Genomic DNA, 27,266 nt, shown 5'->3' on the forward strand with positions numbered 1-27,266 from the left:
AGAGAATTTCTTTCTAGTCTTTTGTAGTTGCTGACATGAGATGCCAGCGTAATGTGACTTATTACAGATTTTGTGACAGACACTGACCAGAACCGAAAGCAGCAGCAGAGCTCAGCTGCCGTCTGTGACAGAGCCGGGAGAGCACAGAGGCCTGCTCAGAGCACAGTCCTTTCGCTTTGGACTTCGGAAGAAAGTGAGGTAGCTGGCATTAATGACTGGTACTTTGGTCAGTAATAGGGTTCAATTCAAATACATATTATTTGAGTACCCATTAATAGGTCAGATGACTTGCTGGGTGTGGTCTAGCCTACAGTACAGGGATGAATTAGACGGCGCCCTCACTGTCACTCAGAAGTGTGACACACAGGACACAACAACAGCAGCCTGCAGTGTCCTTGTGAAGATGTCCCCAAGGAAGTGAAGTGAAGGGGACAGAGGAGTTCCAGGTGAGCTCTGGACAGGGAGAAAAACAGCAGCAGCCTGCAGTGTCCTTGTGAAGATGTCCCCAAGGAGGTGAAGGGGACAGAGGAGTTCCAGATGAGCGCTGGACAGGGAGAAAGCTGTCCATGGTGTAAGTGTCAGAAAATTTCATTTCTCTTAGGTAAGTATGTGTAGGTGGGCAGGGGTTAGTGTGATGTGCAGTATTGGAGTACCCGTGTATTTGCTCCATATGTGTGGGTGGCATCTTGGTTTAAGTACTAGGATGGTAAAGAAAATAAAGAGCTCACTTTTTTTTTTTTTTTTTTTGTGAGCTTATTTATGTGGCTGCACGTGCTTGGTTAGAAGTGCGTGTGCTCCCTAATGTAGGAGAACACAGAACAGTGGAATGATCTTTTCCCCCAGATGAACTGGAGCAGTGTCTTGCTCAAGTACCAGGTTTTGTCTTTGAGAGAAGGTTGTTGGTTTAGTCGAGGCCTGAAGATCTTAGGGAAAGCAAAGGAAAGCAAAGGGAGAGTTTGACAAAACATGGACTTCTGGCTTTAGATCTGAATTTCTGATCAGCTAGGTAGAGGGAGTGGCTGCAGGTGCACCTCAAGAGTCCTGTGTTCAGCCAGGTGGAATGGTGAACCCTTTAGTCCCAGCACTCAGGAGGCAGAGGCAGGCAGATCTCTGTGAGTTCACAGCTGGCCTGGTCTACAAGAGCTCGTTCCAGGACAGGGCTTTTATACAGAGGAACCAGGTCTGGAAACCGCCCCCCCCCACACACACACATAAAAGTTCTACGGCAGGGGCTGGAGAAATGGCTCAGAGGTTAAGAACTCTGACAGTTCTTCCAGAGGACCTGAGTTCAATTCCCAGCACCCACATAGAAGCTCACAACTACCTATCTGTAACTCCAGTTCCAGGAGTTCTGTCATCATCACACAGACATGCATTCAGGCAAAACACCAACACATGCACAATAAAGATAAATATCTTTAAAAAAAAAAAGTTCTACGGCAGTCAGCGAGAACCATCAAGACTGTTATTATCTATTTTTCAGGATGAATTTGAACATTCAATCCTGCTGCCTCCACCTCTCAGTGCTGGGATTATAGGCATGTGCTATCATGGCCAGATTTATCAAAACTTTTTCTTTGGCCATGCATGGTGGCACATACCTTTAATCCCAGCCAGCACTTGGGAGGCAGAGGCAGGTGGCTCTCTCTAAACTGGAGGCCTGTCTGTTCTACAGAGTGAATTCTAGGACAGCCAGGGATGTGTGTAGAGAGACCCCATCTCAAAATAAATACATAAATAATAAAAAATAAAAAACAACAAATAATTTTTGATCAAAAATAGAAACTTTTATATTTATTTATTTATTTTAAAGATTATTTATTTATTATGTATACAACATTCTGCCTCCATGTATGCCCGCACGCCAGAAGAGGGTGTCAGATCTCATTACAGATGGTTGTGAGCCACCATGTGGTTGCTGGGAATTGAACTCAGGACCTCTGGAAGAGCAGGCAGTGCTCTTAACCACTGAGCCATCTGTCCAGCCCTTATATTTATTTTTATAAATATAAAGTGATATTAATAAGGTTTCTACCTTCTCCTGGCTGTTGGGAAGACAATTTTTAGTCCCAGGTTCAGTTCAGACTGATTATTTTGTGGGAAAAGAGGTGATGAGGTGACTTGTGCAGTAGTTATAATAATGTACTTTTAGTTTTCTAAACATGACAGAATGTCCCCTGTGTGTTGGGAGTAGCCATGTGTCACCAAGCCTGAGCCTCCATCCGTCTATCTATCTAGCTGTCTCTTAATTTTTTTTTCTTTACTGACAAGGTCTTATTGTGTAATCTAGGCCAGCCTTAAGCTTACCTCTGTCTTTGGAGTGCTTCAAGACCAGTGATTTTTAAACAATGTACACGCCAAAATCTTATCGTTTTAAAGCATGTATTCAGAGAGAAGGCCCAGCAGTCAGGAGCACTGACTATGCTTCCAGAGGACCTGGGTTTGAGTCTTCACAGCTCTTTTGTAGTTCACAACTATCTGTTCCAGGTTAGGCACCCTCTTACAGTCTTTTTGGGTGCCAAGCACACACATGGCACACAGCACGCAAAGCACCCATACACAGAAAGTAAAAATTGTAAGAAGTGTGTATTTTAGTGACCCTCAGTCTGTTCAGTACTATGCGGCTGCTGTCTAGTTTCAGATCTCCCATTTGGGTCTGATCTTAGTTTTTACCGTGATAGAAGATAGTAGTATTTCAGTGTCTTTGTTTGATATAAACCCACGCCTGGTTTCATTGTCTTAAACCCTTACTGAAAATCAAGGGCAAGAAAGATGGCAGCACGTAAAGGCTCTCGTCGCCAGACCCGATGACCCAAGTGGCCTCTGCACTTGTGCGAGAGTCAGAGGACAACTTTGTGCAGCGTTAGGTTCTAAGGATCGATCTGAGCTGGCAAGCAGGCATCTTCATGCAGCAAGCACCTTCACCTGCTGGGTCTGTGAGTTCAAATCCTATTCGTTCTCAGCTGCATAGTACCGAGGGGAGGGGAGGCAGGACCAACGCGGAGTAGGCAGTCTTGTAGAAGGGAGCAGCGGGCTGCGTCCCGCTGCCCAGCTCCTGCATGGATAGCTTAAGCCCCGAAATAACCACACACAGATTCTATTCTATTCTATTCTATTCTATTCTATTCTATTCTATTCTATTCTATTCTATTCTATTCTATTCTATTCTATTCTATTCTATTCTAATTATGTATACAATATTCTGTCTGTGTGCATGTCTGCAGGCCAGAAGAGGGCACCAGACCTCTTTACAGATGGCTGTGAGCCACCATGTGGTTGCTGGGAATTGAACTCAGGACCTTTGGAAGAGCAGGCAATGCTCTTAACCACTAAGCCATCTCTCCAGCCCCACAGATTGTATTCTTTTAAACACTGCTTGATCCATTAATTTTAGCCTCTTATTGGCTAATTCTCACATCTTGCTTTAACCCATATTTAGTAATCTGTGTAGCACCACGAGGTGGTGTCTTACCGGGAAGGATCTTAACCTGTATCCATCTCGGAGAGGAGAGCTATGGCGTCTGATTGACTCAGCTTTCTTTCTCCCAGAATTCTGTTCTGTCTACTCCGCCTACCTAATTTTTTGTCCTATCAAAAGCCAAGGCAGTTTCTTTATTAACCAATGAAAATAACACATAGACAGATGACCCTCCTCCATCACAGTCTTCACACTCTGAGCACCTGTTCGCAGTGCCTTTCCACAGAGCTAGCAAGCAGTCCCTGGAGTAAAGCAAAGCCGCACCACTCTGGGGACATCAGGATGATGCGTGGCTAAGGGACAAGCCTGGAACTGACCTCAACCAATGAAGTTTTTAAATAGAATTTCAATTCGTTATAATGACTTGTGTTTTCAATGTTACATATACAAGTATGAGTTAAGTAGATTTCAGAATCTCTTTGTGCTTTGAAATATGCCTACAGGATAGTCTTACAGAATTTTTTTGTTGTTTTGAGAAGGGTCTTACTATGTAGCTTAAGCTGGCCTTGAACTCTTTCCTCAGTCTCTTGAGTGCTGGGATTGTGAACTTAATCCATTGCTCCGTGCACTTCTGTGTTTACTCCTGATAATGTGCCTCAGAGTTTACATTTCCAGTGTATTTCCAGTGTGGTGCAAATACAGGGCCCCTGTGGCTATTTGTTCTCAAACTTGAGTACTTTTAAGTCTTGGAATGATTTGCATTGTGGTCTCATGTCTCAAGTTTGATATACTGGGAACTTGGAGATTGGAGACGGTGAAACAAAAGGAAATAATTGAGATGTTTCTCTGAAGTTAAAGCTGGTTTATGTATAGATAATTTAAAAACACATTGTTTAAACAGCAGTTGAAAAATATGCTGTCGCCGGGCGGTGGTGGCGCACGCCTTTAATCCCAGCACTCGGGAGGCAGAGGCAGGCGGATCTCTGTGAGTTCGAGACCAGTCTGGTCTATAAGAGCTAGTTCCAGGACAGGCTCCAAAACCACACAGAAACCCTGTCTCGAAAAACCAAAAAAAAAAAAAAAAAAAAAAGAAAAAGAAAGAAAAAAGAAAAATATGCTGTCCTTGCCAGGTGTGGAGGCTGAGGCCAAAGGATTGTGAGTTCTAGGCCAGCCTGAGCTACGTAGTAGTGTGAGACCCTCTCTCAAACCAATAAGACAAAACCCACCAAAATCTATAGTATTTTATTAAATGAAAGGCTATATGACATGTGCGACAGAATTTCTTTTCGTTCTTTCTTTCTTTTTTCTTCTTCTTTTTTTTTTTTTTCCCAGACAGGCTTTCTCTGTCTGTCCTGGAACTCACTCAGGAGACCAGGCTGGCCTTGACAAACACATTTATCTTAGTGCTGATTTCCTCCAGAATGAAATTAGAGGAGCAGAGTAATAAGTTCCCTTCTTACTCTACGTCCTCCCCCGAAGTGATAACTGGAGGTGATATATATTTTGTATCTGCATTTATGGGATTCCTTCTCAAATAGAACAGACTCAAGGAAAAACAAACAGAGCAGGAAGGGACCTCCTTTAAAAATGCAAATGTGTCCAGCACTCGGGAGGCGGATCTCTGTGAGTTCGAGACCAGCCTGGTCTACAAGAGCTAGTTCCAGGACAGGCTCCAAAACCACAGAGAAACCCTGTCTCAAAAAACCAAAAAAAAAAAAAAAAAATGCAAATGTGTCTTGTGTGTCTGAATTTATTTGCAGTTTATACAATCCCACCCTGCAGGTCAGTGCACTCACAGTAAAGCTACAGAGTGCATTTTATTGGCAGGCTTTTTCTCTACCTCTGGGGCTAGCCTAGGGCTTGAACCCAAAGTCTTGGGTCTGGTAGGCTCTACCCTGAACTGCAGCTTCGTTTGTATTGACTTTCATTTTAAAATTCAAGACAAAGATGGGATTTTCTTGTCTCCCATGTCCCAGGGTGCAATACATTCGCTAAGAACTGAAGTTCTTTAAGAAACTACAGGGTTTAGCCCGTGTGAACTTTCCGTGTACGGCAGCCCATGTGAGCTTTCTGTGGTACAGGTTGCAGCTTGTTTGTGTCTCTTAGTAAAAGTTTAAATTTCATGGTAATTAGCTAAATTGCATGATCATTGAAACTAAAAATAGAAAGTACTTCAGACCAGTGAAGCTCTGAATACAGCTGCTTCGGGTTTAGACTGTAAATTGGAATTACCTTCATTGAACAAGTCAGGGATGAGAGTGCAGGCTGATTTAGAAAATAGTCTGCTGGGGTCTCTGAGCTTTGTGTTAACTGGGGTGTTGGCAGCCCATTGAAACTCCTTTATAACTGTTCCTTATCAATATGCAGTTCATGTCTCAGGGCTCTGAAGGATGTGTGACTGTGCAGTGACTGTGAAGTGCTGGACACGGAACCAGGTCTCACCTATGCTAGGCAAGTGCTCTTCCTCAGGTGTACACCTCCTGTTCCACAGGCGTACACCTCCTGTTCCACAGGGTACACCTCCTGTACTACAGGGTACACCTCCTGTTCCATAGGGTACACCTCCTATTCCATAGGGTACACCTCCTGTACCACAGTGTACACCTCCTGTTCCACAGGGTACACCTCCTGTACCACAGGGTACACCTCCTGTTCCACAGGGTGCACCTCCTGTACCACAGGGTGCACCTCCTGTACCACAGGGTGCACCTCCTGTTCCACAGGGTACACCTCCTGTTCCACAGGGTACACCTCCTGTTCCACAGGCGTACACTTTCAGCCCTTGTTTTGAGTAATTTTTATACTTGATTTTAGTCAAGGCTGAGAAGCAATTTGAGTAATTTTAAAGGACTGACTCGTTCCTTTTTTAGATAGTGGTCAGTGATACAGTGTTGGATTTTCTAGAAACTTCCCAGTTTGTAAGTTATATTGGCCTTATGTCTTTCTTTCTTTAGCTGGTGGATAGCTGCCATTTTGTTTTGTATTTCTTGAACAGTGAAACAGAATGAGGAGGGCCAGTGAAATGGATTCTTTTTTTTTTGGTTTTTCGAGACAGGGTTTCTCTGTGGTTTTGGAGCCTGTCCTGGAACTAGCTCTTGTAGACCAGGCTGGTCTCGAACTCACAGAGATTCACCTGCCTCTGCCTCCCGAGTGCTGGGATTAAAGGCGTGCGCCACCACCGCCCGGCAGTGAAATGGATTCTAAAACCCCCTTGTGCTCTCTTGTTTTAAGTTTAAGGTTTATAATAGCATGTGAACTCTAGGATGTTCTTGAATTTTCTCTGTAGTTGCTGGTCTTGACTGCTGCTATTTCTCTGCCTCTGCCTGGATTACAGGTGTATGCCATACCTGGCTCCCAGATGATGATGATGATGGTGATGATGATGATGATGATGGTGATGATGGTGATGATGATGGTGATGATGGTGATGGTGATGATGATGATGATGATGGTGATGAGGATGGTGATGATGGTGATGATGATGGTGGTGATGGTGATGATGATGATGGTGATGATGATGATGGTGATGATGATGATGATGGTGATGATGATGATGGTGATGATGATGATGCTGGTGATGGTGATGATTGTGATGATGATGATGATGATGGTGATGATGATGATGATGGTGATGGTAATGATGGTGATGATGATGATGGTGGTGATGATGGTGATGATGATGATGGTGATGATGATGATGATTTCTTCTCCTCCTCTTCCTCCTTCTCCTTTTCTTTTTTGAGATAGGCTGATTTCTGAACTCTGCAGCTGAGGTGGGCCTTGAACTCTGGTTCTCTTGTCTCTTGAGTGCTGGGGTTGTACAGATTAATGCTACCATGGCTGGCAAAGAAGGAGCCTGCTTTCAGTTCAGCCCTTAGTAAAGTTTATTGGGTTATTTTTGGGAATTGAGGATTCCTGCTGTTTTTTTTTTTAGTTTTAATTTTTGTTTGCTTTTATTTATTTTCAAAGGACAGGGTTTCACTGTGTGGCCCTGACCATCCTGGACTTACTTTGTAGACCAGGCTGGCCTTAAACTGGAAGAGAGCTTTCTGGGTGTTGGGATCAAAGCTACCACACCCAGCTAGTTTTATTTATTTTTACTATTTGTGCAATCTATCTATCTATCTATCTATCTATCTATCTATCTATCTATCTATCTATCTATCAGCAAGGTCTCACAATGGTCTGAAATTTGGAGAGATCCACCTGTCTCTGTCTCCTAAATGCAGGGATTAAAGGTGTGTATTACCCCGGGCATTCCTCCTGATTTTTTGAACAGTATCCTCATTATTTTTTTCCCCACTCATCTTCATGCAACTAGTACATTTTCAAGTGCATTGAAAAATTCAGCTGCTTAGAATCTAATTATGAATATTCATGAAAAACCCAACGTAAAAGAATGAAGCTGTCATTTATAGCTGTTATTTCACTAGTAGCTACATAAAAGTTCTCCTATAATGAGGCCCCTGGAGGATCATTGGGAACCTAACAGGCTTGCTGTTGTTGTTTTGCATTTGAGACAGGATCTTATATAACCCAGCCTGACCTGGAGACCCTCCTGTTGCCAGAAGGAAACATGAGCCCCTGACCCTCCCAAGTCCTGGGGTTATGGTGTGTGCTACCACGCCTAGTCCCTGACAGGCTCTTCTGGACCTTATTGTTCATTTTTAGCTTATTGAAAATTATTATTTTTTTTTTAAGATTTATTTATTTATTTATTATATACACAGTATTCAGCCTCCATGCCTGCAGGCCAGAAGAGGGCACCAGATCTCATTACAGATGGTTGTGAGCCACCATGTGGTTGCTGGAATTGAACTCAGGACCTCTGGGAGAGCAGTCTGTGCTCTTAACCTCTGAGCCATCTCTCCAGCCCCTAGCTTATTGAAAATTATTAAAGCCAGGTGCCTATGCATATCTGCAACCTTAGAATTTGAAAGACTGAGGCAGGAGGATTATGAGGTTGAGGGCGGCTTAGGTTTATAAAGTGAGACCCCATCTCAATAAGGGAAGGAGAGAGTAGGAAGGGGTTGGTTAGGAAGTGAATAGGCCTGCTAGAGCCAGACCGCCAACCAACTTACTGCAGCGAGAGCCCTCTGTAAGTTAGCTCATGGTCACCATTCTCCACAGACAGTGCTCTGGTGGGCTGTCCTCAAACTCAGAGATCTGCCTGCCTCTGCCACCTGAGTACTGGGATTAAAGGTGTGCGCCACCACCACCCAGCTCTATTTCTGTTATTAATTCTCCTCTTGTTTTTTTAAAAAAGGTGTGGAAATAAATTTTTTAAATTCTTAGACTTTTATCAAATTTCTTTTTATTTTTTCACCTTTTAAAAGCTTGAGCTTTATTTTGGAGATGATGATTTGTGTTCTGTTAATTTCAAACTTTTCAAGTAAGTGGAGGAACGTAGTAGAGTTGGTGTGTTCATGGAGTCGTGCAGACAGCAGGAGCATCACATGTAAGGACACCCAGTCTATGAGCTATCCCTCCTGACCTCTCCCCAAGCTTCTTGCAGCACTCAGTTCCTTTTTGTTCCTATGGCTTTGCTGTGTGGCTTCTTTGTGTATATGGGGCCACACAGTGACATGCACGCCTCTGTTCAGGGGACCAAACAGTGATATGTATGCTTCTGGTCGGGGTCCTTCTGTCTTCTCCTTTCTCTTAAGCTGTCCCAGGAACTTAATCAGAACTAAGCAACCATGTAAGAATTCTCTTCTTATTGTTGAGTAGTACAGTATTGGATATGTAGACTTCCCAGATGACTGGTACTGGTGCATTTTAAGCACCAAAATTAGAGTGATGGTTGGTGCAAGTTTTTCTGAATTACATGGCCCATCGCTCTAGTGGTCTCATAGGATTTATGATGAGTGGTGATAGCTGTGTACTCTGCTCCTGTGGAGGATTGTGCACTAGCGGAAGACTAAACACAGGCGAGAGCAGCGTGTCTGTTCACCCAGTACTGCAGGGCTTCAGGGGCTGATGGTGCCTGAGGTCAGTTCTGCTTCAAATTAGAGTCTGATTTAAAAACTTCTTATACATAGCATAACACACACAACATGTGTTCATTGTTGAAAAGGTAAGATTCGTAACTAAGTCAAAGCAAGATGACAAGCTGTCCACATACCAAGATAGCTGTCCTTAGTGTCCCCCTCGTTTTCCCTGGCGACTGTCAGTGAGCTAGCTCCTCAGTAGCTGTAGCTGTGACTAGAGCCCCAGGTCACTGTATTGCTGTATGTTTTTGAATCCTTTTTTATTTTTATTTTATTTTTAAGTGAAACATGATTTCACTGGCTGGCTCAAACTCACGATTCTCCTGTCTCAGCCTTCTGTCCTCCAAAGCCATCTGGTTTCTTTCCTCAGCTCTCCTGTAGCCCTTCCCACAGCCCCTGTGCTGTCGTCCGCGTTGAGCAGCATGGCACTTGTCTCCCTCCTGTGGAGATGGCACCTGACACGTGTTCCATGTCATTATAGTTTGCTCACTGGGAGCCAAGTTCTGCCTTCTTTACTCTTGACAGCACCCAGTGTTCTCTGACTTGCTGAGCCTTCTTTCTACCCCAGCATCCTTAAGTTATGGGCTCACTTGTCTCATTCCTCTATTTATCTCTGTCTATCATATATCTATTATTCATCCACCCATCTATATCATACAAAAGTAGGGCCTTTCAGCCAGGCATAGTGGAGCATTCCTTTAATCCCAGCACTGGAGGCAGACAGACAAAGGCAGGCAGATCTCTGTGAGTTTGAGGCTAGCCTGGTCTACATAGAGACTTCCAGGACAGCTAGGGCTACAAAGAGAGATCTGTCTCAAAATAAAATAAAATAGGGCCTTCCTGTTTGACTCAGGTTGCCCTTGAACGCACACTCCTCTTAACTTTAACCCTTAAAGCGCTGGGTCCAGCTTTAGGGCACCACACAGCTTCCTGGCTTCACTCAGTCTCAGCCACTGCCGTTGATGGTGCCTCTCCCTTATCTCTTCCTGGAGTTTCAGTCTCGTGTGTAGGTCCTGACTCCATTCTGAGTTAATTTTTATGCGGTGCACATTCTTCATATGGATATATCTAATTTTCCCAGCGCTGTTGGTCAAAGACCATCTATTAAATGATTGTGAGATTTTTCACGAGCATTTAAAAAACTCATTTAAATGTGTAATTACTTGATTAAGCCTTTCTGCCCCTATAATGAAGTACTATGAGAAGGAATTGTGTTTGCTTTGTACACTCCTGTCTGCAGTCCCTCGAGCAAGGCCTGGCCCTTTGCAGCCTCACGTCCTCATCATTTACTGCAGAAGTTCACGGCAATTCTGAATGTCACAGAGGCAGTCTGCGCCTTGTCTGTCTGTCTGAGAGCTGTTGCAGGGTGAGGTCGGTAGGCTGAACTAAAGAGTGTACTAGGTGATTTGTTATTCCCATAACCAATAAACAATGTCTCCATCAAAGAGGACTTGTGGCTCATTGCTGTATTATTTTTTTCAACTCATTGTTTTAATTAAAGTTTTATTTTGGTTTTTCGAGATAGTGTTTCTCAGTGTAGCTTTGGAGCCTGTCCTAGAACTCTCTCTGTAGACCAGGCTGGCCTGAACTCACAGAGATCCACTTGTCTCTGCCTCCTGAGTGCTGGGATTAAAGGTGGCTTGATTTTATTTTATAAAATAAAATTTTGTGCACATATACTTAAACAGTTCAGTTCTGTAGGATAAACACAAATAGCTCTCCTCAGCTCTCCGCTGGCCTCCTGCTCTGGAGGTTGGGTTCCAGTTTTCCGTCTGCTCCTTTGGGCTTTCCCTTCACACCTTTAGACGTCGCTCTGGGGCTCAGTTCTTTCACATTGCCCGCTCGCCTTCCTCTCCATACAGTTGTGATTTTTGCTAAGTGTTGGATTGATAGTCACTGTTTAGATTATGGTCGTACATGCTGTTTACAACTAAGTTTTGTGGTGTACCATCATTTTTTTTCTCTTCCCTTAAATGTGTTTTCTGGGAATTGTTAGATTTTATTTTCTGTATTGCTCGTTGATGTGGATCCAGACTTTTGCAGTTGTATGTTTCTTCCTGTGTGACCATCATACCATAGCTTTGTTCAGTTTTAACTTACTTTTTCTCGATTTTTTTGAGACAAGGTTTCTATGTAGCTCTGGCTGTCCTGAAACTCACTTTGTAGACCAGGCTGACCTCAAACTCACAGAGATCCTCCTGCCTCCTGAGTGCTGGGATTAAAGGCGTGCGCCACCACCTGTACTGCCGGGCCTATGCTGGAGTCTTATATGGCTGATCACTGGGTGAATGGCACAGCAGAATAAATCACATTTCTCTGGTTTTCTAGAGGTTTCCTTTGTGAGTTTCCTTGATCACTTCAGCTTGGTGCATCTCTGAAAGATATCTGTGTGTGTGTTGTGTTTCTAGTATACAGTAGTCCCCTATTCCAGAAACTTTCTGTTTGTCCTCTGGAGACCAGTTCTCTCTTCTGCCAGAGTAAAGAGGGCAGAACTATTCTTTTGACTGCATGGAGGAGAGGGGAGGATCTGGAGCCTGGCTTTTCTTAAACTGAGAGTCTACCCATTGCAGTCACATTAGCTGAGGGATCTGGCCTCCCGTTCCCGTGGGTTTTTGTAGTGTGGATCAGTCTTTGCCACTTTGGAATTGGCTTCCTTGGGTCGTCTGGGAGACGTTTATCTCATAATTACCTGCTTTGCACATTTTAGAATTGCATAGCTGCGTGGTCTGAGAAAGAGCAGGCTGAGTACTTACTCTGCCTAGAAACTCCCAGCCACCCTTATCTCCACTCTTCCTCTCGTGCTGGTCTTCTGGTCACCTTTTATCTGCTGTCGCCCCTGGCTTCTGACTTTTACCCTCATTTGTTCCAGCCCCAGTCCTGTTCAGTACCTGTATTTTTCCAGCTCACTGGGCCTTTCAATGGTTTGTCACTCTTTATCCCCGCTTGCCTGGAGCCTCCTGTTCTTGTCTTGGAGTCTAGACCCATCGGATAGTCTTCTCATTGGTGTATTGTTGGTTTGCCTGGTTGTCTATGCTTCTTTGCTTCCCCAAATACGAAGCACACTCACCGGAGGGCAGTTTCTAGCTGTGTTTGATCAGCTGCTCAGGAGTCCTCAGAAGGGAAGTGTGGGGGCTGACAGTGTGCTGTGACAGCTGTGTCGCGCCACACCACCTCACTCCCTGCCTTTACGAACTACTCTTCAGGTGACGCGCCATTTTCTTCACAGGGTTTTACCACTATGGAAATGAGTATTTGCTTTTTAAAAGTAAAATAAACGTTGTGAGTAGAATAGTCCTTTTATTTAGAATTAGGCTGAGGTGGAAGGGTCTAAATGATACATGTTGTTAAGCTTTCTTAATGGCTGAGATTTGGTTCTTCGTCTGTCTCGTGGGGCCAGTAATCTCTTCCTACTTTATAGGACCGCAGAAGCAAAGGTAAGAGATTAAGGGAAAGCATTTGGGAAGCTAAGGAATTACCTGTCATCTGTGTGCCATTTGCTTCTCCAGATGTCCCGGCTGAGGTGTGGGGCTGCGGTCCTGACTGACAGCAGAGTCAGCAAGATGAAAATCCCCCACCCCCTGTATATCGAATGATTTTTTTTCTTGGGTAGTCACCATCCCTGCTCTGCCCCCTAGACCTGGCGTACCTGAAGCATTGACCTTGATGTTTGCATAACTGGGGCTTCCTAGATCCAGGGCATCTGCCAGGAGGGTGTGATTCATGGTTGATACCTGCTAAACTGTGACTAGCTAGCAGGTTGCCTGAGGGAGGTAGTTCCTGTAGTTCTGAGGGAATTCATGGTGGGCAAAAGTAGAGTGGAGAAAAGGCTCTTAGATCCTCTCCCTTCCTTCACTTAGCCAAGAAAACATCTTTCCTCTAGGTTAGCAGGAAATTGCAGATTGATATTTTCATATTATCTTTCTTCCTTCCCCCTCCCTCTCTTCCCCACTGCTGTGATCTTGTGAGCCTCCTGCCTTAGGCTCCTAAATGCTGGAATACTATGCTAGTCCAGATTTATTTGTGCGTATTTATTTATTGACAGGGTCTCACTGTGTAGCCCTGGCTACTTGCTATATAGACCAGGCTGGTCTTTAACTCACAGTGATCTTCCTCCCTGTGCCTTATGCTTGCTGCAGCTAGTATATTGTGTATATACATAGTACACTGCCAGATTCAGTATTACGACTACTACTATATTTTCTTCTTTCTTAGATTATTATTTTTATTTTATGTGTATGGATGTTTTGCCTATGTAAATCTGCACATCACATGTATGTAAGTAGCCATGGAGCCCAGAAGAGGGCATCAGATCCTTTTGAACTGGAATTTCGGGCAACTGCCATGTGGGATGCTGGGAATCAAACTCAGGTCCTCCGGAAGAGAAGCCACTAAAGCCATCTCTTCAGCTCCAGATTTACTTTTTAGTAAGGCAGAAAAGCAGAGTGTGTCTAGAATGGGGTGCAGCAGGCTTAGGAGAGGGCATGAGTAAGTTTGGTCGAGGTCTTCAGGCCTGTGTATAAATCTTCCCACTCCTAGCATTGTGTGACAGGGTTGTTATAGTTCACCGGACAGTAAATGGGGCGATCAGATGTCCTCCCTCACCTTTCCTCAAGGGACACATTTCATATTATTCTCCCATGAGTAACTAATCACATTCTTAAAAACTGTAATTTGGAAGTTAATCTTCATAGAAATGAATGTGATACTATTAAATTTAAAAGATTAAAGGTAATAATTTAGACTAAATAATGATTTAGTCTTTTTTTTTTTTAAAAAAAGACTGTTTTAGGGTCTAGAAAATGACGTAATGGCCAAGAGCATGTATTATTCTTGTAGAGAACCTGAATCCCATTCCCAGCACCACATCGGGTGGCTCATAGCCACCTAATTCCCAGCGGGTGACTAACGGTCTCCAATTCTAGGAGGTCCAGCACCGTCTTTGAGCCTCTGTGGGTACCCGAGATGTACATGGTACATAGATATGCATGCTAGCAACACACTCATATATATACACGCATATATATGTATATATATTATTTTGCACTTCTACATAACCTCTCCAGCCTTCAGTGCAGGGGATTGACTCCAGGTGCCTTTCCTACCCCTGAGGTGCATGTATCCCAGTCCTTCCCTGTCAGGTCAGTGGCAGTTTGACTATGTAGAGCCCTTCGGTGAGGTCCATGTTAGCATGTAGGGGTTCTGATGGCAGTCCTTCTCCCGCCTTTGCTGGAGTTACTGTGAGCATGCGTAGTCTGGGGCCTGGGCCGTGTCTGATGATAGTCCAGGTCTTGGCACTTTGTTGTTCTTCTTTGGAACAAACAGTTCTGCATGTGTGAGCTTGAGGACCATGTGGAGATTGACCTGGGTTGGTGTTCTTGTTCACATCTTGAGGTTCAGAGTCCCACGACTAATTCAGACCTAAGCCATGAGTGGAGAAATGACAGGAAGAGTGATTACCTTGTGCTTGTGGCTTACGTGAGTTTTTCTCAGGCTTCTGGCCAGGATGAGGTCATTTCAGCAGTTTTAGTTTGTGTCCACTGTGCTGTTTTGTGAATTGGGGCACAAGGACAAGGCCATTCTTGGGTGAAAGCCAGGAACTGAAGGAGTTTTGTTTTGTAACGCAGCAGCCGCAGGAAGTGCACAGCACTGTGAGCCCCAGTGCACACTCCTGCTTGCCTTGCTATTTTTCTTATTTCTCTAAGAAAACCTGATGGTTGTGCTTAATTCAGAACTTTTGTGGCAGTCAGAGGCAAGAGAGATGATTATGGGCCTCTTTTCGTCTTGCTTAATACCAGAAATAGACTTTTCTATTTGTTTTGTTTCGTTTTTTGCCTATAGAACTTTGATAAAATATTAATTCTAGGGCCAACAGGATGGCTCAATGGGTAAAAGTCCTTGTTAGAAAAACCCGATGGCCTGAGTTCAATCTCTGGAACCCGCTGTGGAAGGAGTCCTCAGAGTTGTTCTGTCTACCACATACATGCCATAGTATGTATTCTTACATACATGCATATATGCACACATACACACACAACTATATTGTGTACATAATAATAAAAAAAGATTCCTTCTAAATATCAGGGAATTAAGCCTTAGAGAATGACCCCCCCACACACTTGCTTTTTGTGTCCATTTCTCCTGTAAAAGAATTCCCATCCCTCATGTGATCAGGGCACCGCAGTGTGCAGCAGTGGTCACATGGTGCAGTGTGGTGGTGGATGCAGTAGCAGTTGGGTAGTATCACTTTGCCCTCTCAATTTGAAGAGGCCCCTCAGTTGCATAATACTGTCTCTTAAGTGTAATTTGTTAATTTTAGGGTCAATAAAGTATCATAACAGAGAAACTAGTTAATGGCCAGGTAATTAGTAGGGTTAGAAACTAGTTAATGGCTAGAGTAATTAGTAGGGTTATAAAATTGTTAATTGGTATGGGATGCCCTTCTGTATGCTGTGAATGTGTCTTGGTTAATAAAGAAACTGATTTGGCCAATAGCCAGGCAGAATAGAGCCAGGTGGGAAAGCTAGGCAAAGATAAAGGGAGAAAGAAGGTGGAGTTGGGGAGACACCAGCAGCCACTGGAGAAGCAAGATGTGAGGTAACAAGCCACGAGCCTTGTGTAAAATACAGAATAATAGAAATGGGATAATTTAAGTTGTAAGAGCTAGTTAATAATAAGCCTGAGCTAATAGGCCAAACAGTTGTAATTAATATTAAGCCTCAGAGTGGTTATTTGGGAACTGGCGGTGGGAGAGACACCTCCAGTTACAGTTAATGGCTGGAAAAAGTTAGTAGGGTTAGAAACTAGTTAATGGCTGAGGTACTTAGTAGGGTAAGAAACTAGTTAATGACGAGAGTAGTTAGTAGGATTTGGGGGTTAGGCTAGGGATGAACCTTTCTAGAGATTCTAAGGTGCTTCGCTGCAATGTGATAAATAACTTTCTCCATGGAAAGCCAAGGCTTAGTCCTCCCCTATCAGCCTACCTGACTTTTGCTATGAAAGGGAATGTTGGTGTGAATACCCTAAAGGTGGCATCCCTTCCAGTTATTTCGGGGAGTTTGGCTGGGGTGGGGCTCTATGAGAAGTTTGGAGTTTCAGCACCTTCCTAGGTGGCAGTTGGAGATTGTCCAGACCTACTGTTGGCCATTAGTACCTTTTACCAAGTTGAGTGTAGCTTTTTTGTTTGTTTTTTAAATAAAACATGCTCTATTTTAGATAAACTATTATTTTTAGGAACAATGTGTCAGATTTATCTCTGTCTCTCTCTGACTCTCTCTGTCTCTGTCTCTCTCTCTCTGATTTTCTGAGATGGGCTTTCTCTATGTAGCCTTGGCTGTCCTGGAACTCTCTCTGTAGACCAGGCTGGCTTCAAACTCACAGAGAATCTCCTGCTTCTGCCTCTTGAGTGCTGGGATTAAAGGTGTGCGCCACCACCACTAGGTTTAAGAGTAGCTTTTTTTTTTGATAAAAGATTCTTAGAAGTGTTGGTTTTACTTTCTCAACCAAACTTTTGTTGACTAATTAAGCTATTTAGTAGACAATGAGTTGTAGCAAAACAGCTGTGACCTAGCCCCTGCCCACAAAGAAGGCATAGTCAGGAAGTGATCTGAAATGAAAAAGAAGTTCAAGTGCAGTTGTGTGCTGAGGTAAGTGATAATAGGGACAGGGAAAGCAAATTCAGTGACTGTGTGGGGAGGGAACAGGGAAGGGCGGGCTGCTGGCTCAGGCCCTACAGAGAGTTTGTTGTTGGCAGCTTCTTGAACAATTGGTTCGTGGTAGGCAGGAGTCAAAACTGTGACCTTCAAAACCTAGGCCATTTCATTGTTTGTGTGGCTTTAACAGATATCCAGGATTTGGAATTGATTTAAAACTGCATCTTTGTTTGTGTTTCAGCTTTTAGTTTTAGTGTTCCTGTAGGAAAACCCTTCACGGGTGCAGCTGTGAGCAGCATTGAGGCTGCTGGCCCAGATGGTCCCGACAGTGCAGCTCTGGTGACACCGTCTCCGGGTCACTCCTTTGTCTTCAACACAGAGCAGCTTTTATTTGTTCTGCAAGTGGAAACCAAGACCCCGTCTCTGATTTGGATGTTTTGTCATCTTCATGTAGCTTCTCTTTCTCTAAGCTGAGGAGTCCATTTCATGCTGATGTAAAGAAATTGTTGGACCCAGCACTCAGGAGGCAGAGGCACGTAATCTCAGAGTTTGAGGCCAGCCTGGTCTACAGAGTGAGTTCCAGGACAGCCAGGGCTATGCAGAGAAAACGTCTTAAAAAACAAAAAACAAAACAACAACAAAAAAGAAAAACGAACAAAAACCCAAACAAAGACAAAAAAGGCCATAGCCTTTTCTTAAACTTCACTGGATATATACTCCTCCTTTAAAGGACAGTGTTTGGGTTGGTGACAGGGCTCCCCGGGTGACAGCGCTTGCCCTGAGGCTTATCCTTGGAGCCCAAAATGGAAAAGAGAGGTCTTCTGACCTCCACATATGATCTTGCTTGCTCTTTCTCTCTCATTCTCACATTCTCTTTCTCATACATTAATAAACAAAAATTTGAAAATTGCGTTTGTACAAAGCTGATTTTTTTTTCTTTGCGTTTACATTGTGAAGTTAAAATCTGTTTCCTAGAAAAATCCTTTGCAAGAGGAAACTGAAAGCATTGTCTAGGGTGGGGGTAGAGGTTGCTAATCTGTGACTCTGAGCTCAGGCTGTGTGGGAACAGTTTTGTAACATTTGACTCAAGCAAACATTTCCTGAGGGCTGCGGGCAAGGGACGCCTAGTTGATGTGATGGGTCAGGTTGAGCAGGAGAAGGCTATGTCTAGAAGACACTGACAAGGCACCGTGCTGACTCTTGTGAATCACCTCCCTTCCAACCCATCTTGGCCACTTTCCAGATAATGAGAGAGTTCTACTATGTCATTCGTGTAAGATGAAGAGCCTATTAAATTCGTTTACTTAAAATATTGCTTTCAGATTCTCCATTATGCTAATGAAATTGAGAGTAACAGCAAACATGTTGCTGTCTTGATGCTTGTTTCCATAACTGAACATTCCCAGAGTGCCCGCTTTTCATGGTGCACAGTGATCTGGCCCCTCTCCTACTGTGAGTCTTCCCGAGCAGCTCAGTGGTCCGGCCCTTGTGCTGTGAATCTTCACCAAGAGTATTAAATCAGATCCAAGCAGCTCCAGGAGATGGCTGAGAGCTTGAAAATGTGCCCAGCACAGCATCTTGGCCAGGAGGCATGTTAAACAAAGGATGCTCTTTGGCATTCAGAAACTGATAGGCATGTGCCATTCTGCATATGAGTGCTCATAAAAAATGCTGCTTAGGGTCTTGTGTGCTGTCATTCAGGCTGAATTAAATAGTTACTATCCTTGTAGGTAGTGCAAACTGTTGGCACATTACCCCAATGAAGCAGATCTCAGCCGCTCACCCAGATACTGCCGCCCTCTGTCCCCTTAAGCAGGTAATTGCTGGAATGCCTATTCAGAGCTCTGTGCTGAATGGTTTAGGGAGTGAAGCGATCAGTAAAAGTCAATCCTGTCAATTGCTTTAGCCTATCACCTACAACTCAGTGTTGGGACACTCCATGCTAGGGGATGTAGCAGAGATGTGCTGGAGGCCTAGACCAGGGGTTCTCAACCTGTGGGCCAGACCCTTTTGGAGTCAAACAACTCTTTCACAGGGGTCCCCTAAGACCATCATAAAACACATATATTTACATTATGACTCATAATGGTAGCAAAATTATAGTTATGAAGTAGCAATGAAAATAATTTTATGGTAGGGTCACCATGAGGAACTGTATTAAAGGGTCACAGCATTAGGAAGGGTGAGAACCACTGCTCTAGACTGCTGCTAGAGACTGGGAGTAGCACCAGTCGCTCAAGGAGCTGTTCAGGGAAGTTTTATTTTCTCAGTGGAAACCCACACTTGTCACAGAGGAGACAGACAGAGTCAGACGGGAGATGTTTTCAAAATTTTCTTTCTCCAGAATATGAACTTTCCCTTCCTCAGGTTAAGGATGGCAAAGTCTAATTATGGAGACAGCATGAAGGTATCTTACATGAAGGCAGAGGATTCATTCTTCCAATAAAATGGCTTCTCAAGTACTTTTAAAGCAACTAAAGATAAATATTTATGGATTATATTTCAGTAACTGGAGGGCATATTGAAGATGTATTTTTCTTCTGACTAAATGTGTTTTTCTTTTGACTATGTTTTTCTTGTGTTTAATGATCATAAGAATTCTTGGAACTCTTTCCCCAAATCTTACAATCTGAAAGTGGATGCAGCATGCAAAATTAATTTCAGTATGGAATCTTGACACTGCTTGCCAGTTTCATTTTATAAACAAACACGAAGGGCGACATTCTCTCTCAAAATACCTTAGAAACGTTCATCTGTCCGGGAGCTCAACATCGAGTGATACTTGTCCAAGACATTTCTTGTGGGGGTTGATGAGCCCTTGGGTGTTATTGACCAAGTTCCTAAGTGCCGAGTGGACCTGTGCCAAATCCTTCCCTGCTCCTCCAGCTCCTTCAGTCCTCTCAGCCCTGGACTTGCTGGGGCCTGTGGTAGTGACTGTGCACAGGTCATAGTGCCTTTGCATGTTTTTCCTCCTACTCCTCTTCAATATTGTTAGTACACTACTGCTTGTAGTAATAATGGTCATGGTAAAGGAAGCCGTTCATTGTTACAGTTTGACTTCCTAACTGAACAATGTTTTTATTTTTTGATTTTCGAGACAGGGTTTCTCCATAGCTTTTTGGTTCCTGTCCTGGAACTAGCTCTTGTAGACCAGGCTGGCCTCGAACTCACAGAGATCCGCCTGCCTCTGCCTCCCGAGTGCTGGGATTAAAGGCATGCGCCACCACCGCCCGGCTGTCTTCTCTTCTTAAAACAGGATCTCATTATGTAGCCCAGGCTGCCTTCAAAATTACAACCTCCCAAGTGCAGGATTGCAGACATTGACCACCGTTCATGGCTGGGAAGACGGGGTCTTTCTATATAGTTCAGGCTGGCTTTGAACTTGATTCTCCTGCTTCATCCTCTTTTCTCAAGTGTGAAATTACAAATGTGTACAACCTGCCTGATTCTTCCTCTTTTTGGTTTTTCAAGGCAAGGCTTCTCTATGTAGCCCTGGCTGTCCCGTAACTTGCTTTTAGACCCGAGAACCTTTACCTATGGAGCGCTGGGATTAAAGGTGTGTGCCACCACTGCATGGCTTTTCCTCTTCTTTTTAAGGCTTTTCACAAACTCTCTTGATCCGTCCGTCCTTCCTTCAATCCATCTATCCTTCCTTCCATCTGTCTATTCTCCCTCCCTCCCTCCCTCCCTCCCTCCCTTCTTCCCTCCCTCTCTCTCTTCCTCCCTTCCTTCCTCCCTTCAATCCTTCTTCCTTCCCCCTCTCCATTCCACAGGATCTCACAAAACTGAGACTCAGCTGGCCTTGAACTCCCTATGTAGCCAAGGCTGGCCTTGAATTCCTGATTTTTCATTACTGACTTCTGAATGTTGGGATTATAGGCTTGTGCTACCACATACAGCTTTAATGTCTGCTTTATTTTAAGAAAAATAGCTATTTGGAAAACACTGAATTTATTGACTTATACATATACTCCAAATTTAGAGCGTTTCTTTAAACACTATCAAAATCATGGGGACTGGAGATAGTTGTCAGCAAAGTGCTTGCTGCGCAATGAATGAGTTCTGACTTTAGATTTAGATTGTGTGAGATGCCAGCATGGCACACTTGGAATCAAGATAGGTGGATCCTGAAGCTTCCTGACCTGACTGTTGCTTTTTGACTGGTATCAAAAGCCAAGTGGATGGCTTCAGCTCAGTCTCTGACCCCCACACTGTTATGTAACACCTATGTACCCCAACCCCCTTCCCAACTATCAGGAGTTTGTTATGCTTAGCTTTTCAAAAATTGTGGGTTTTGCTTGAAATCACTTTGAGTTCATGGACTACAAGGGTCACTTCGTTTATTTCGGAGAAAATAGCTTTCAGATAGGCATTTCTTCCCAGTGCTTTGAGAGTGGAGTCAGAGAAGAGAAGCAGCTGACTCAGCTCCTCACTGGACTGTACATGTGTTTGCCTTGAGCTAATAACAAGTATGACAGTTGTTTCAAGTAGTCTTTCATATAGTCAACAAGGCAAGTAATGCCTTCCTGTCTTGATTAAAGTGCCCTTTACTTTGAAGACCCTCACTCAGTGCTGGGGGCTGGGGTGGCAGAGAGGTGGGCATATCATTTTAGGGGACTGTGGAGGAACTCTTGTTTTTTTCCTGTTTCTTCCTCTGCCCTCTGACTTTCACTCTTTGCCTTTGCTGATGCCCTGTAGGGTGCTGATCGTAGTTGAATGCCACTCTGGGTCAGACCTCCACTCCACCCTTCAGACAGGCACCAGGCAAATGCTGGGACTATCCTAGGGCACAGAGAGAAAAACCGGTCCTGAGCCTCACCTCAGCCTTCAGGGGCAAAGGCAGCAGGGAAGGGCCACAAACCTGCTAACCGCGTTTGTTGGCTTGCCTATGTGTTCATCCAAAGAGAGCTCACATCACACAGAGGAGTCCACAGTGAGGCTTTAGCTGTGAGTCATGTGTGATCCCAGGGTGGGAGCAACTCAGGCTACCTAGGGCCTCCAGAGCTCTCGGCTACATAGGCTGTTTGCACTCACCATCCCAGGAAAAGGCCATGGCAAGACTTCACGTCTACTTTTGTGACTGAAGCCTGTTTCCTTTAGTTTTTAACACAGATGTCTAACGATGCCCCTTGTGATTTTGTTATCTCCAAAGGTAGTTTCATTTCCTGTGTCTCCTCTCCCTTTGTGTTTAGCATGGTTCCTTTAGTTAGTCAGGTGTTCTTTCCTGGGAGCTACAAACATTGCTTTTACAAACTGGGAGTTTCTGCCGTCTAGGGATCTTGATTTCATCTTAACAAAGTCACTAATTGTGTTGTTATAGATGTGAGAGGGATAGCCTGTGGTACACAAGGTAGCTCCCATCAACAAAATTGTCATACAGGCCTAAATGCCAGCCTCAAACAAAACAAAACAAAACAAAAAACCAGTTTTATTTTAGTTCTCTCATAATCTGTTAGAGATTATGTATTTATTTAGAGGCTGGGACTCATTCGTAGATCAGACTCCACCCACCTCTGCCTCCCATGTGCTAGGATCCAGGTACATGTCACCACACCTCGCTGTTAGCCCTTTAAAAACATTTTTTTTAATTAAAATTTTGATTGGGGCTGGAGAAATGGCAGTTATGAGCAGTTGCTGTTCTTCCAGAGTACCTGGATTCAATTCCCAGCACACACATGGTGTCTCACAACCATCCATAACTCTAGTTCCAGGGAATCCCATGCCTTCTTCTGGCTTCCTTGGGCACCAGGCATATCTACAGACAAATACGTACATAAAATAAAAATAACTTTAAAGGTTTTATTTTTACTTTTTAAAAAATCTATAATTGTCTTATTTTGGAGAAAGTGTTTTTAATTATGTTCAGTAGGAGTTGATTTTAGAGGTGATAGATCCCTCTTAGGAATGAAGGCTCATATTTGTGCCTTAGGTCATCCTGGGTTATTAGTTTCTAAACCTAAGAACCACAGTATCTGATGATGTAAAAATACAGGTCCCAACTAAGTCTTAAAGTACTTCTCTAGGAATGCCTTTAAACTAGCCGGCTGCATCCCTGGAAGTGCTAGGAGTTCATGAGCTAAAAGTCGGATGTGCTCTGAAGACTCATTGTGTGAGAAGAAAATGCTCTTTGTTGCACTCAGAAATAACGTACACCCCTGGGACAACCAGTCCTGCCAGTAAAACCAGTCAGACCACCTGGGCTGAACCAGCTGGACTTTGAGGGCCAATGGAACCTGGCTCTCTGGTCTCTGTGCTGTGCAGTTCTTCTGGTTAGCCACCAGCTGCAGTAGGGAGGGTAGAAGGGAGCGTGGGAGGGATGAGGACACGGTCAGTGGATCCGTGCCTACTACCACTCTTACGCCCAGGAGGGAATTACTCAGTGCTGACTTCCCTCCTGAGCATCTGCTGCAGCCCACACTCACCACAGAACTAAGCGTCTTGCTGTAAATTCACCTGCCCAAGGCGGCAAGGCTAGGTGCTCTGTTCTTCCCATCAAGGGCGGTCCTGTGCTGTCTGCGTTGTCTTCTGGTTGGTAGAGAGGAAGGTGAATGTGGGCGAGCTGTTTTGTTGCAGGGGTTCATGAGCTGTGAAGTTGTAGAACTCTATCTAGGATGGAAAGAAAGATGGAAACCTTTTATTTGCCATATTTCTTTAGAACTGAAATGCCACCTCTCTTAATGCTGATGGGGCAGGGCTTAGTGGAGACAGGAGAGCCTCCCCAGTTAGAAAGGAGTGCCCCCTCCTTTTAGGTCCTTTGTGACTCAGATGCTATGATTGACCAGGGTGGATCCGGAAGGAGGAAAGAAGGGTGTAGTGGCATTTCATTTTAATAAATAAAGACTGCCTGAAGATCTGAGAGTGAAACAGTCCCACTGGTCAGCCTCACAGACCAGGCTATGGTAACATACACCTTTAATCCCAGTGACCACAATGACATGCACCTTTAATCCCAGGAGCCACACTAGTTGCCATAGAAACCGGGTGGTGCATGCCTTTAATCCACGGTGGTGCATACCTTTAGTCCCAAACCTAGAGAGGATTATAAAATGGGAGGAAACAACTCTCAACACAGTCAGGATCACCGTTTCCGACTGAGGTTGAGGTAAAAGCCAGTGGCTGGCTGCTTTGCTTTTCAGATCTTCAGGTTGAACTCCAATTTCTCCCTCTGGGTTTTTTATTAATCGTGCTTCAGAAGTGCACTCAGTTTTGAAGTGAAGTGGATTTTGTTTTGGTAGCAGCTTTTCCCTTGAGTTGCTGTTAAGAATGCAAGGTAGAATTTATGAAACTATAGTATCTTATAAGAAGCAGAAAGGTAAATACTGGCTCCATTTTAGCCTTCTCGATTACTATTGTCTATCACTGTATTCTGGACATTTTCAAATATAGAGGAAGTAGAATACCAAGACTCCATGTACCCATTGCTCAGTAGTGATAATTACAAATATACACAGGACCAGTGTAGTGTTATCTATTCTGCACCCACTTACCCATGTGATGTCATCTCTAGTAATTTTAAATATTTTTAAAATTTATTATTATTATTATTTTTTTTTTGTTTTTCGAGACAGGGTTTCTCTGTGGTTTTGGAGCCTGTCGTGGAACTAGCTCTGTAGACCAGGCTGGTCTCGAACTCACAGAGATCCGCCTGCCTCTGCCTCCCAAGTGCTGGGATTAAAGGCGTGCGCCACCACCGCCCGGCTTTAAAATTTATTTTAATTATATATGTATGGGTGCCTACATACATATGTATACATATATACATACATGAAGTGCCTATAGTGGACAAGAAAGGGCATTAGATCCCCTGGAACTAAGTTACAAGTAGTTGTGAATGGTCAGATGTGGGTGCTAGGAACCAGCTTGAGTACTCTTTTTTTTTTTTTTTTGGTTTTTCGAGACAGGGTTTCTCTGTGGTTTTGGAGCCTGTCCTGGAACTAGCTCTTGTAGACCAGGCTGGTCTCGAACTCACAGAGATCCGCCTGCCTCTGCCTCCCAAGTGCTGGGATTAAAGGCGTGCGCCACCACCGCCCGGCAAGCCTGAGTACTCTTAATCCTTAACCATTGAATCAGTAAAACATAGGCATCTGTGTATTATTTCCCTCAGAAATAGAGAAAGTTTGTGGTTACATTTCTCCCCTCACATCCCCCTACTTAGTTTGTTGTCCATTTTAAAAGGTGACTGATAATCAGGCAGAGGAACCTGAGGATGTGTACTCCATTTGGGAGAGGGGATGTTTACTTGATTTGATTTCCAGGGAAGGTATTAAAAGGCATAATTACTGGACCTCAGGAGATTGTTCAGTGGACAAAGTGCTAGTGGTGCACTATAAGGACCTGTGCTTGGATCCCCAGCACACAGATAAAAAATTCAGGCACAGCAGCCCCTCTGTAACAGTGACCATAGAGGGAGATGGGATTCCCGGGGCAAGAGACCCTGCCTCAGTCTATAACGTGACCAAGGAAAACTCCTAGTGTCAATTATGGCTTCATTGCACATGTGCACACACGTACTCATACGTGTGTCCACACAGATGAATAACTATATACATGTATGTACATTCTAAATGCATTAAACACAGAAAAATCTAATTCTTGGTATGAATCTGTCTAATAAAACTGAAGCGAAGACTATACACTAAGTTCTTTCTAGAATTCTGTGTAGTTGTAACTAGAATCATGCTTTTAGAGCCAGGATGATGCCATCTTGTGTTCTGAGAACAGTGTCATAGCTTCATATCAGACCTGCTTCCTTCTCTTCTTCTCCCGGTAGCTAAGCCTCATGCTTATGAAAAATTAGCAGGCAGTCCCAAACATCGTTGGGGACTTCCCACCATGGTATCACGTTACCCTTGGCAGCCAGGCCCCTGTCAGTCCCCACTTATCGTGGTGGCTGGTTATAGTGTAGGAGGAGTACTTGTCTACCTACACCATGCCTCAGCTCCTCCACCTCCTTCACAGGATTCTGCTGTCTCTTTGTCCCTCTTCTGTTTCCTGTGTCTGCTGGCTCTTCCTGTCTGTGGGTGGAGTCTATTGCTATGTTCTGGGGCACTCTTTAACAGGAAATGATCCTTATGCAGTCACCTCTTCCTATAGTTATGGCTCACTCCCTTCTCTTCACAGGAAAACCAATCTTCCCAGAGACTGGTCTGTTCTGGTCTTGGACTGGTCTCTAGGCAAGCAGGGCTGGCTGGCTCTGCGGCTGAGCTGTGCCCCAGCTCGCACTTCCCTTTTTTGTTTTCTTCCATTGCTGTGTTAAGCCACTTGACGCTGGTACCATTCCGTTCTCACTGCTTCACAGAGCCGATGTGATGAAATCCTGCGTCGTCTTTCTGTCTTACAGAGCCTTCCTCGTTCTCTTGACTGCCCCTTGCCTGTCCTGGGCTAGAGTGACTCTACTCTTTCCTCTCTCGGTTTCTTCTCTTTCTAGATCCTGTGGCTTTCACATGGTCTTTATGTTGTTGACTTTTAAGCCCATACCCGTAGTTGAAGCCAGTCGCGTGAGTTCCGCATGGATGACAGTGGCCTGTGGTTCTGTCTTCCTGGGTGCATAGGAGGGTTGGGGCTCTCCCCAGTTCGTTTTCACTTCAGTAAACAAACCCTGATGCATACAGTTGGTGAAGTCAGAACCTTAGGTCGCCTTCCACTTGCCGCCGTTTCTGCAGTACTTGAGCACACCTGTGGTTTCTGCAGTACTTGAGCACACCTGTGGTTTCCGCAGTACTTGAGCACACCTGTGGTTTCTGCAGTACTTGAGCACACCTGTGGTTTCTGCAGTACTTGAGCACATCTGTGGTTTCTGCAGTACTTGAGCACACCTGTGGTTTCTGCAGTACTTGAGCACACCTGTGGTTTCCGCAGTACTTGAGCACACCTGTGGTTTCCTCAGTACTTGAGCACACCTGTGGTTTCTGCGTTACTTCAGCACACCTGTGGTTTCTGCAGTACTTGAGCACACCTGTGGTTTCTGCAGTACTTGAGCACACCTGTGGTTTCTGCAGTACTTGAGCACACCTGTGGTTTCCGCAGTACTTGAGCACACCTGTGGTTTCTGCGTTACTTCAGCACACCTGTGGTTTCTGCAGTACTTGAGCACACCTGTGGTTCCCTCTGTGCCTCTCACATCCTCTTCCACCACTGACCATTGCTCCTCAGCTGGAAATTGGAATTTCGGAATTGGTCTCCTGCTTCCATTTTTGTCTCTTGTACACC

The 27,266-nt window shown here is 44.3% G+C and overlaps 1 protein-coding gene across 4 annotated transcripts in view; it reads left to right on the forward strand.

Annotated features, from left to right (window-relative positions):
• Positions 1-27,266, forward strand: part of Dip2b (disco interacting protein 2 homolog B) — a 194,789-nt gene that overhangs the window by 23,015 nt on the left and 144,508 nt on the right. The window contains exon 1 of one of the 4 annotated variants that reach the window (XM_057791490.1): positions 488-571. The exons of the other annotated variants lie outside the window; for them this stretch is intronic. Within the exon in view, the coding sequence (XP_057647473.1) occupies positions 538-571 (34 nt within the window). The 5' untranslated portion in view covers positions 488-537. Of the gene's footprint in view, positions 1-487; positions 572-27,266 lie in introns of those variants that run through there. 4 annotated transcript variants of the gene reach the window in all.

The sequence above is a fragment of the Chionomys nivalis genome, chromosome 17, assembly GCF_950005125.1.
Source record: "Chionomys nivalis chromosome 17, mChiNiv1.1, whole genome shotgun sequence".
In the NCBI taxonomy this organism is placed as follows: Eukaryota; Metazoa; Chordata; class Mammalia; order Rodentia; family Cricetidae; genus Chionomys; species Chionomys nivalis.